Consider the following 12,186-nt stretch of genomic DNA (forward strand, 5'->3'; position numbering starts at 1 on the left):
TAGAATTACTCTATGCCCTTTTCTTTTTACTTCCAGCTTTCAACAGCCCTATCATAGAAACTAGAAAGAAATAGCTGGAAGGCAGATACCAGGACAGACTCTTTTAATTTCCTGAGTGTATTAACTGGGTTTAGATGATGGCTCTTTCTTTCTCCCTATTCAATTCCTTAAGTTTGTTTCCCTCAGTATATTCATTGCCTAGAATCTTGCTTACTCCTGCCTGTCTGGTTAATATCTCCTTTTGTTCCAATTTTCTAACTAACAAAGTCGTAACTCCCTCACAAGCATTGCTTTTTGTCAGGGGGTAGGGTGTTTATTAAGAATGATTGATCCGAGATATATCAGAGGTGCTGCATTCATTAACTGGATCCAGTGAAGAACTAAAGAATATGTGCCATGCAAAGCCTGCATATGGGTTGTTGGTTTCCTTGCAAATTGTTAGAATTAAGAATAGATTTGAACAACTTTCTGTGATGACCCAGGCACGGTACAGAGGCAACACAGTCAGCTGATAGTTCAACCCCCCCCCCTTTATTGCTCAAAATGTTCCCCAAACGCTCCCCATGTTTCTGGCAAGTCCCAGAGCAAAGTGATGACACACACACATACGCACCTCCAGCAGGCTCTGGCTACAAGTAGTCCAGCACAATGCTGTGAGCACAATGGCTGCAAATAAGAAATCCAGCAGGGCAAGGAAATAAGTCAATTAGTCCAGGAAGCAAAGGAACCAGTCAATTAATCCAGGAAGCAAAGGAACAAAGCAAGAAGTCCAGGAAACGTTCAGTATCAGTAACGGCACACAACACTCTATGAATTCAGTGTTTGTTCCCAACAAATACCCTTCCCCACAGCATCTCCTTAAGTCTCAGTCCCCGGATGTGCCTTGTGGAGAGGGGCGGGGCGCTCTCCTCCCGAGTAGTTGGGTCAGCCTGCGCTGTTCCCGCCTTCTCTCCACTTTCCGTGGTCGAGAATTGGGGTGGTGGTCCTTGCTCATCACCTGAGCTGTCTCTCCTGTTCACTGGCTCTTTTGGTCATTCTGTCCTTGTTCCTCCTTGCCTACAAGCCATCCTAAATCTGAAAGGCCCTGGCCTGACTTGGCTTGCTCCTCCCCATATTCTTCCAATGAAGCCGCCCCCTTGATCTCCATAGGCTCCAGTTCCAGCTCATCTTTCTCTGCAGATTCAGGCTCCGATGGGGGCATGACACTTGCATGTGGTGGTACAAGACCAACACAGTTCTGATGAATCTGCACAGTTTCATTCTAAAATAAAACTCTGTTATTACAAACAGCAAATATTCACTACTTGTTGGTGACCAGTGATTTGATTGACAAATCAGAGCATCTTCAGTAAATCAATCAGTTACTTAGTTAATAACTAACAACATCAAGACAGCCAAGGTTGTTTAGCCCCGTGTATCTGACTTAACATTCCTGAATAAGTTCTGAAGCTAGTTTTCTAATTTGGATAAAAAGAAATTAGCTATTCTAAGAGAGCATGCATCAGAATTTCATGAAAGTGACAATAAATCTTATCTATCTTATCTTATCTTCTTGTTAATCACAAACTGGGGAGGGAGAGAGGAATTTACATTGGACATCATATTTTTTTAATATCCTACCTTTATTATTTTTATAAATAATATACAACTCAAGACAGCAAACACACCCAATACTACATCCTCCTCCTATTTTTCCACAACAGCCCTGTGAGGTGAATTGGCTGAGAGAGAGGGAGTGACTAGTCCAAAGCCACCTAGATGGCTTATTAAGCTAAGAGAGAATCGGCAGAATTTTCAAAATGTGTTTTACCCCCTTTATTTCAGAAGCAAATCTAAGCCACTTCTCAAAATTATTTCAATCCTTAGTCCTCAAAAGGGGAGAAGAATAGGAAATAATGTTTCATTTCAAATTAACTTAAGACTCAACTGAATTTTAGGTTCGCAGAAAATAAAATTACTTCATACCCTTCTTGTAACCTTTACTTGCAGCTCTGTTAATTAAAATGCATGTTTGAGTTGATTAATGTCCATAGTAATGCTTGCCGCCTGTAACTCTATTCAAACTTAATTTTAAAAATCAGTAGGCTAGTCTGCTTCTCTGTTGTCATAATGTGTAAAGCAAATGTTCTCAGAAACGAAGTATGGCTATTGACACTACTGAAATGGTCCATTATTGTGTTTTTAATTTTAGGGAAAAGGCGACATGGTAACATATTGGCTGGAAGGGAAAAAGTTTGGAATAATTCAGAAGAAGGGATTAAGCCCATCTGCAACCTCTGACGCTATTAACCAGAGTGGTTTTGGTATCATTCCTGGTGTTGTATAAACGGTCCATTTTCAAATCCATTTCAAAAGAATGTTATTAGATGGCTGATCTCTCTAGCTTTTTAGAAAATTATAAGCAGGAAGGATCTGAGTTATCTCAAGGTTCTTGTTTTTTTAAACAAACCATACAACCAATGCAATTCTCAGCTCATATATTAACCCAAGTAGTCTCTGTGAAGATTCAAGTGCTTTATCAAGCTATGGTTTATTTTTTTAAACAGCTTTTTAACAGTTTGATACATCTGTTTATTTATAGCTAGCCTGTTATTTTCTCTGAAGACCCGAGGATACATATCATTTTCATTCTGCCAGTGGTTGTAGCTTAGCAAGAATTGTGAGTGCAGTCTTTGTAATTTGTGGCGATGCTTTGTAGCTTGTGTTAGGCCACTAGTTCTTGTTCAACAAAACATGGTTAAAATGAACTATGGTTTAGCACAGTGTATAATCTTATTTGGGGTGGGTTTCAAAACTCGTCGCTACCGGTTTGCTCGTGGGTGCTCACACGCTTGCAACATTTCTACACATGCGCAGGAGCGTCCAGGCGGGTGGGCGGAGCCTCCTGCCACCGCCGCTACCAGTTCACCCGATCCAGGGCAAACCGGTAGCAACCCACCACTGATCTTATTCCAATTCACATTCAACCCCAAGGTTGCTGTGATTATTACTGAAATATAGCTGTTAAGTAGCTCTCACTGCTGTCTATGATTGGCAGAGCTATCAGGAATAATACAATCGTGAAAGTCAAGAGTAGGTTTCTGTCAACATCCAGCTTGAGTAAATAAAAATCCGGGATCATTTCATTTCTGAGAAGCTTACTGTTTATTGAATATATTGCATGGTAATGGCAAGATAAAACTAACCCTGACATTCTCAGGCATCAGTTCACAGTATTAAACAATGATTTTCCCAGCCAAACCCCAGGCTTCCTCATAGACCATGTAAATAAGTTCTCTTTGTTATGGGAACCATTTGCCTTCTTTTTCACACCTGTTAAGATGTCCTTGAAAAGTTTCCAGACTTTCACAAGGTTCAGTGGAACTGTAGAAGTTTCATTTCTCCAATTAACCCATTTGTAATCAATACTTTCCCCCTTACCCTAATGACAAGTTGAAACAAAAAGGCACATAGCTGCCAATGTTTCACTTAACAGGTTTCATTCTTTCCCCTCGTAATGTCCCTTATACACCATCCCTGTTAACAGCTACCCAGAGGACATGATTGTTTGGGAGAACATATTCCATAGTTTATATGTAGAAACTCACAGTGGTTTGTACTGGATAAAGTTAATCTCTTTTAGACTTTTAGACTCTCCTTCCTTAGAACACAATTACTGGGCAAGGTTAGAGAGGACACAAGAATTTGGAACTAACAAGCTTGCTTAGTTTCCCATTTCTATTCGGTTGGGAACTCATGTTTCCTAAAATGTGGAAAAAATAGGAGACAATGAAATAAATGGCAGTTTGTGTATGATGTGCTGTCCAAATCAGTTTTATTAAGATTTTTTTTTTCTAGGCACGGTATCAAAACTCATACATGATGGTATAATTCTTTACCTCTATTATATTCAGAACTTTTTTTGGAGGCTGAAAGGGTTCCAAGTTGGCAACAAACACCGAGTAAAGGCACAAATGCAAGGTCTGAATGTAAAGCAAACACTTTAGAAAACAAATGGGAGAAAGAGTCGTGATGCTGTCTATACTGTTGTGTTCCTTTTTTGTATGAGGATAAGCATTGTGTGTTGGCATTGTTTAATTCACTTTTGGGATGCTGGATTCCTATTGAATTGCTACTGGAGGATGCAATGCTTTTTTCACCAAGGACCTCAAAATCACTCTGGCTTTTCTTGGAATTTGGGGTGTTGGCCAAGCAGTCTGATTCCTGAAGCAAAAGCTTGGCTTCTTCCTGCAAGCATTCCTTTGCTCCTAAAAAACTACTGCCATAAGTGACACTCCCGTTACAGAACTGTGTAACATCAGTTAAATGCACATGCATTCAAAGACACTCAAGTCCCCTAGTGATTAAGAGAAGTCCTGCTGGATCAGACCAGAGACTGATGTTACTTTGACTGGTTGAGAAAATATGAATTATGCTTAAAGAGATTCTGTATGTTATGAAAAACACCCTCTGAAAACAATTCTCATTTATTAAAGCACTCAGTAATCATTACGTTTTATTTCTTTTCTCTTTATGCTGATTTGTGTTGAGTTGAAGAACTTGATACTCTTGAATTTAATGGAGAAAAATATTGCAGTCATATATAGTAACTAAATATTTTTGTATTAGATTAGTTAGGCCAAAGTTATTTGCCTATTTGTTATAATTAGAAAAAATATTGAGCTTTACCCATAAGACTCCAAATTGTAAGTCAGTAATATTTCAGTAATTGTTTCCTTATCTGCAGTACTTTCTAAAGATTCATTTTGTCTGTAATTTCTCTTTGCAGGATGTTTTTGCTTCTTGTAACTTCTATTCTCTTCCAACTTTCTTTTCAATGTATAGCCAATATATGAAATTGCTTTCTGTTTTGCTTTCCTTTGTGATCTGCATTAATTGGATGTCAGATGGAGAAAAAAGGTTGCTTTCAGATGTTAAGAGATAAAAAATTGTTCTTTATTATAATAGCAATTATAACTCTTTTTATTTAAGAATACATTAACATTTCACATTTTCAATACTTTTCTTTCTGTTGCTTTCTACCTTGAAAGTTTCACTGATTTCCATAAGCATAGGACTACAATCTCATGATAGGATTTAAAACTATGCTTCTACTTCTTGATACTTTTGTTGAATTTTTTTTTGTTGTCTTTTTCTTTCCTGTTTTCAGAGTTTATAAGCTATTTTGTATTACATGTATTTCGATCGTTCTTACTATAAATTTCTCCAGTATCATTAATATATATTTTAAAATTTAGAATGGAATACACGAATGTTAAAATTATGAGTTGTACACTAAATTGTTTAAAAGGGGAAATGTTTAATTAATATTATGAAATTTTTGATATTTTAATCAATACATTTTAAAAATTCACCATTTCATTCCTAAAATGTTATCAGAATTTTAAAATAAAATACTCATTTCCAATATCCAGTCAGTTTTATAACCCTTTAGTTTATCTTTTGTAGCTTTAAATTTAAATTTAATCTATAATTAAACTTCAAGGCTCATATTTAAATGAAACATTTTGTGATTTCACTGGCTTTCAGCAACAGGTCCTGCACTTATACAAATTTTTCAGTTAGGCTATTAAGGGCACTCTAAATAATTTCCCTCCCAAATTAACTATCTTACTAAAATTATACATACTAACCAGCAAACTCACAGAGTTACATTAGCATGCATAAATCTACTCTGAACATTCGAAGTGTTTTATTTAAATAAACTTGTACTGTAATTTTTAAAACAAGCCACCAAAGTAGATCAATACATTTATTCCTATAGTGCAAATAGAAAGGCTGAGCCCCCCCAAAGAAGAACACATTGCTTTCTGTGATTCCTTAAAAGCATATTATTACTTTCTTAATAAATTTCCCCTTTTCCAGATATTTGTCCAAGGAGGTACATTATGGGCACCAAACAAGGTTCTGTTGAAGAATAAATAGTTTGGGAGAGTAGGTGTTTTTGGGTTAAAGTGTTATTTATTGTTTATTAAAAATTTTAAATTGCTCAATAGCCAAACTCTTGGGTGACTTACAATAAAACATACTAAAAGATGCAATTTTAATAAAAACATATACCCAAAAAATAATTCAAATAAAATGCAAGCTAGACAGCAGCAAGGCAATCATATGAAGCTAAAACAATACAAATTAAAGTACAATTAAAGTGCAGTAAAAAGGCCAGGGGAAATAGATAGATTTTCATCTGGTGTCAAAATGATCCTCAAGTGGATGTTAGCTGAGTCTCTCTGGGGAGAGAATTCCACAAATGGGGTGCAAAAAAAATAAAAATAAAAATTCCCCGCCCCCTTTATTGAGACCCATGTCAAATACTTTGCTGTGATGGGAACTTAGAAGAGGGCCTTATTAGATCTTAAAAGATCTTAATATCTCATTGGGTATTTACAGGACAAAGTGCTCCTTCAGCTAATGTGGTGCTAAATCATTCAAGGCTTTAAAGAAATCAGGGCTTGACTTTTAATGTCCAGAACATGCCACAGAGAATATTGGAGGGGGGGGGGGGAGAGAGAGAGAGAGAGAGAGAGAGAGAGAGAGAGAGAGAGAGAATTTTTTTCTAGGGAATGTACTTTTCCCATATGCAGTTAATCAATCTGAATTCCACCTTCTACCGTTGTAACACTATCTTGAATAAACCTGAAATTTTGTTCCACTTTCCTTGTGGCTTGCCCTAGTGTTAATGGAATCTGGTTACCTTTGAATTCTGAAATATTTGGAGAATCTAAAGGAATCTAAGGAACATGAGAGTGTATGTTGAGACTTTGTGCATCTTCAAAGACATACACCAGAATTGGGTGTAACTAATTGCTGTTCCCTGGGGAGGAAGAACTGGAGTTTGAAAGGGTAAAGCTGGTGCATTGAACATTTGCTATCAACTTGAACCTATAAGAGACCAACTTTGGCCTTGCTCTGTTTGGAGAACTTTGGGGCCCGAAAAACAAATGCTGGAAAGCCACTTGTGGTCCTGGGATAAATCTTGCTCCCTTCTCTTTATAATCAGTTTTTTGCAGCCCTGTGCTTTGATGATGATGTACAGTAGGCTTACTCACTTTTTATCTAGTGTTTCTAGCTGTTCCCTGAAAATGTGCAAAGGGCCAACAGGATGATTTGTTCCCATTCTACCTTCCTATTTTAGTAACAATTTTACATAACAAGTAAGAAATATCACATGCATATTAACAACAGGCAGTGTAGTATTGTGGTTAAGATGCTGGCCTGGCTTTGGGAAGTCCATCCTCAGCCACAAAAGTTCATTAGGTGATTTTGGGCCACCCAGTCTGTCAGCCCTACCTATCTCACAAGGATGTTAATAGTAGGGAAAAGTGGGAGGAAGAAGCATGATGTGCTTGCCTTTCTTCCCTGAGTAAAGGCAGGATAGAAATCTAAAAATTCATAACAGAAAACACAATATTCTGCTTTGAAATAAATGTTGCTTAACCATGTTTCCCACAAAGTGCTTGCAGATATTTTTCATTTATCTGTTAAGATGGACCACGTGCACAAGGGTTAAAAGGTCAACTGCTCTCAACAAAACCGAAGGATGATTGTGCATGATTACCTCTTGCTTTCCACTGAGATGGATCACAGGAAGCTTAACAAATCTATCAGAAATAAAATACGTGTGACTAAGATACGAGGCTTTTAAAACTGGGAAACCTTTTAGAAGACATTTCTGGTTTAGGCAAACTTAAAAAGCTAAAGCCAAGTGCAAATTGTTCTACATTTATTAAATATGTTGTTCCTCACATTTCATCCCTGTAAGGTATCCTGCATGGATTAAATATGTAACATACATACGAAATGATGTTGCACGTACATTTAGAGTACCGAAATATGTATTTGAGGTTTGCTGATTCTGCAGTTTCTGAGAAGCTTATTTTGTTCTATGCTGAATCATAAGAATTCACGGTTATGGAGTTACATGGTGTTTGTAGCATGACCAATAAAACTTCTAACCTTGTATCAAAAAATAGGGGAGCAAAAAAAGCTAGGAGGATAATCCACCCAAATTTAAGCCCTTTTGAATGCCACAAATTTCAACTGGAGAGATTTAGCAACATATTCAAAATTCCCCACAAAACTAATGGAATGCAAATGGCTTGATTTTGTCAGATTGCATTGCTGGTTACATAACATTTTTAACTTAACTGTACATTCAGAATAGTCACAGTAGGATACACAAGTATGCCTCAAGTCAAAATCTAGTGCAAGTTCAAAACTAGAACTCTTAGCTTCCATCATTATTTCCATTTCATTGGAGACCTTATGCAGAAGAGGGAGATTGCATGACATACAATATTGAGCATACTAGAGAGAAAAAAGGGAAGTTGGAAACTAGGGTAATGGCATATTAATAAAGTTTGAAAACTCAGGTATTAATGTAATTTCACTCATTTCCCTTCACGGATATGATCTTCAGGCTTTGATTTCTGCACACAACACTCTTTGAAGTATGCTGCATTTACTTAACATGGTAAAGCAAGGAAGGGGGGGCGGGGAGGACACAACTTCAAGGATCTTAACAAACCTCGATATTAACTTGCAAAAGTTAATAACCACACCCAAAGGTTGGTTTTTCCAAAGGCAACTAGATTTTGTTTTTCCTTGAAGCCGTTTCGCTTCTTGTCATCCAAGAAGCGTCTTCAGTTCTTCAACGAGAACTGAAGAAGCTTCCTGGATGAGAAGAGAAACATCTTCATGGAAAAACAAAGCCCAGTTGCCTTTTGAAAAAGCACATTTGGGACAACCATGGCCTGGATGACTGAGAATCTCCCTAGACATGAATAACAGCACCCAGTCCATTTCCAAACGTTGAACTTGGCAAGTGCCGGGAATTAACCCCATTTCTTTAGCCCTGTATAAGAAAATAGCTGAAGCCTTGCTCCTCAGAACTCACCATACCAAACATTGATTCTCCTTGAATAAGCCATTATTACTTGCATTGGAAAGAAAAGGAAAAGTATTTCAGGCACCAAAGGTTCGCGTTATCAGTCCCCTACCAGGTTTTAAAGTTAACAGCTGAGCTAGGAGGCTAGTCCCATGCAGTGCAATACCAGCTAATATATATAATTATAATATTATCATTATGTTATTATTACCATTATGGTTATTTGGGGGAGGGAAGAGTCGGAAGGGTGGATCATCAGTATCATTTGTCCCCGTTTGAAAGAACGAGGGGCCAAATCGAAAGAGGAAAGTCCGAGCGCTGGCAAAGACGGGACGGTTCGTTCAAACGATCGCCTGGGGATCCGAAGTGAGGTCTTCGGTGGGGTTTATATAACAACAGTACCTGTCGTAAGGGCTGCTCTCCGTGTAGGAGCAAACGATGATGCTGTCGCTGGGGACGACGTTCAAATCGTCCTTCCCCGGCCAGGGGGAGGCTGCGGCCCCCTCGAGGCTAGGGGACTCCCCCCGCGGCTGGTCTAAGGCACTGTGAGAGGCCTCGGCCACAAAAATGTTCCCGCCGGGCATCTCCGGATAGCACTTCTCCAAGTACCTCAACACTTCCTCCTGAGCCACTTTGGGGTCCAAGCCCACGCAGTCCCGCGCGGCGGGGGTGGCGAGTGAGTCTTTCCCCCCGCAAGCCACCTCAGCGTGGCGGGCTTTCAGAGCCAGCTCGTCGCAGCTGCTTTTGCCGGACTCCAGGTCCGAAGGGGTCCTCAGCAACTCCAGGACCTCCTTGTCCTGGGGTTTCTTGCGGCAGCAGCCGCACGGGGGGCAATAGCTGACGTTGGGCCATTTGCTGCAGCCGTCGGTTTTCCTCGTCAGGGCGATAGCGGCGATGCCGGGTAAGCAGATGGCCGGTCCGATGGCCAGAAGTGGGATGTCCCCCAAAGTCTCGCCTTTGATCCCGGAAACCGTGAACATGAAGCCAAACACCAAGAAGACGCTGACCAAAGCCACCACCAGTCCAGTCCGTGGGTTGATGTCGTCGGGTCGCATGGCTTACGAGCGCTCTAGGTCATTGGATCCCGTCGCTCCACCAAAAAACGCGGGGAGCGGAAGCGAGCTCCGTTTCCTCGGAGCAGCCTTGGGGAGGGGGAAGGGGGCAAGGCGCGGCGGCTCCACGACGGGCTCCAAAGTCGCTCGCAACGTTTACCGGACGCCTCGCCTCATCTCACCTCCCCTTCTTTCTCCTCCCAGCCGGGCTTTTCAACGGAGCGCGCCTTCGCGTGGCCCCAGGGCTAGCCGCGTCTCCTGCCAGGCTTCCCCCTTTTCCCCGATGCTTTTGCTGCCGCTGCTTTTAGCGCCGGTTGCTGCCGCTCAGAGAAGCTTACCTTTTTTTGCCTCGGCAGCCTGAAGGCACGTGAAATCCCGAGGGCTTCTTGGCTCTTCTCGTTTGGATGCCCGGGCCAGGGATCAGCGATGCATTAAAAGCAATTGCAAAGGCTTTTACCCTAACAAGAGGTTTCCGATATGCCCAACACGCGAGCGAGCTAAAGAGCTAGCGAGGGAATTAGGTAACACACGGTTGCGATGCGTAGCTCGTAAGATTGCAAATAGGAATGGGGGGTACGGCCTCGTGCGGTGAGAGGGGAGACGCAGCAGCACATGAAAGCGGCGATCCTCAACTAGTCCGCGCGTGGAACCCAATGAATTTAATGGGGGTGCTCAAAAAAAGCGAACAAACCTCATGCTTGTAGTTCTGAGTTGCATTCTGCCCCATCAAGAGGAAGAAAACAAAATGGATCTCCCACCCCGCAGCAATAACCGGCGCTTGAAGTCCTTCTACTACGACCTCTCAGCTTGGCCCTCCCGCTTCGTTCGCTCTTCCAAGGCGCCCGCGCTGCGCGGAAGAAATGAGCGGGAAGTTTCTTGGCGGGTAGCAGCCGTCGCCTAGAATTTGGGGCGCTAAACAAGGTCTCGGTTTGAATAAGAGGGAAGCAGTAAAAGCGCCTAGTAGTAAACGGTAAATAATAACTCTGCCTCGTTCCTCCCTACGGAGAGCAGCAGTTCTATTTGGGAAGCACGTGAGGAACTTGTAGCGCTAATACGACAGAGGAGAGCTGGATGGTGGCCAGTAGTCTGATTTCAAAAAAAAAATCTAGGAAGAGAGCGGCCGAATTAAAAAAAAAAGTGGTGGCACATCACATCTAACTATAGTAACATTTACTATTCGTGCAGGTGAAAGACTCTGTTGTTAACCCATGCGATATGCCAGTTTCCCAATTTACGTCTGATGGGATGTCTTGGGGGTGATACTTGGCACAATGTCTTTTACACAATGTGTGACAGACAGGGACGGGGTTTCTGGTAAATATGAGGATGACATGAAGAGATGTATTTACAACAGAACATAGTTTATGAACCCCACAAATGGACCGTTTTGCGTTTGGCACTCTCCTTGTGAAAATATTTGTAGATAAAGTCCTTTTTTAGATGTCTGTGTGTGTGTGTGAGAGAGAGAGGAGCCTGGAGGCACAAATCTGAATTGTAATGGCATTGAGAGGAAAAAGAAAGTGTCTAGATACAGAATTAACTACCGGTATATCAAAAGAAGGCATTTTGTCCTTGGAACTACTATCTCAGTTTGGAGACTAAATAGAAATGAACTTTTCCTTTTTATCAACATTTTATCTTTTTTCTAGGTGTCTTGATATTGTTTCCCAAAACATCATTGTTTGATGCTATAAGCCTTAATGGAATTATTAGCTTGATTAGTAAGATCATTCCTCTTAGATCAAGTCTCTATCACAGCGCTATCTATTCTACCTCATAATGGTTCTGCAAGAGCCAAAATTGACATCCTTCACATTGCTTGCTATTTTATACTTTTCAAAAAAAGTTTCATTTGACTGTGGAATTCAAAGAATTGAATTTGGAATCTATTCTATACAAACATGTATTTTAAGACTGAATTCCTGTTTATTCTTAAATGTATCACACCAGGAAGTTCAGTTCTGATTAAATGTCTGGAATAGTGAACAGGTTCATTTTTTATACTCAGTTAATTGGTTGGTTTGTAGGTTTGAGTATGGAGGTGTCTCTAGTAGGCTTCTTTTAGAGACATTATTTCAAAATTTATGGAGTTTATTAATGGAATAAGTGGATACTTCATGAGAGATAATCTAAACTAGTGGTAGATAAGATACTTGAAAAAGATTATTTAAAAAAGATTATTCTTCAAGCTGAACTCTCTTCTTGTTGGCTTCATGGACCCATCAGTGGTCTTTTCTTGATTTATTA

The 12,186-nt window shown here is 40.3% G+C and overlaps 2 protein-coding genes across 2 annotated transcripts in view; one reads left to right on the forward strand and one right to left on the reverse strand.

Annotated features, from left to right (window-relative positions):
* Positions 1 to 2,326, forward strand: part of LOC139310338 (atrial natriuretic peptide receptor 2-like) — a 57,684-nt gene extending 55,358 nt beyond the window's left edge. The window contains exon 23 of the mRNA XM_070934497.1: positions 2,192 to 2,326. Within this exon, the coding sequence (XP_070790598.1) occupies positions 2,192 to 2,326 (135 nt within the window). The remainder of the gene's footprint in view (positions 1 to 2,191) is intronic.
* A 6,902-nt stretch (positions 2,327 to 9,228) lies between these two features.
* Positions 9,229 to 9,942, reverse strand: TMEM215 (transmembrane protein 215). Its single transcript, XM_070935504.1, has one exon. The coding sequence runs from the start codon at positions 9,940 to 9,942 to the stop codon at positions 9,229 to 9,231; it is 714 nt and encodes a 237-aa protein (XP_070791605.1).
* Between the last annotated feature and the right edge of the window lie 2,244 nt (positions 9,943 to 12,186).

The sequence above is a fragment of the Pituophis catenifer genome, unplaced genomic scaffold (assembly GCF_029215685.1).
Source record: "Pituophis catenifer annectens isolate HBS135680 unplaced genomic scaffold, rPitCat1.0.hap2 SCAF_2, whole genome shotgun sequence".
NCBI classification, from domain to species: Eukaryota; Metazoa; Chordata; class Lepidosauria; order Squamata; family Colubridae; genus Pituophis; species Pituophis catenifer.

What these genes read in the sequence shown, in the direction of transcription:
- TMEM215 (XM_070935504.1), bottom strand. Translation starts at nt 9,942, where the DNA reads ATGCGACCCGACGACATCAACCCACGGACTGGACTGGTGGTGGCTTTG.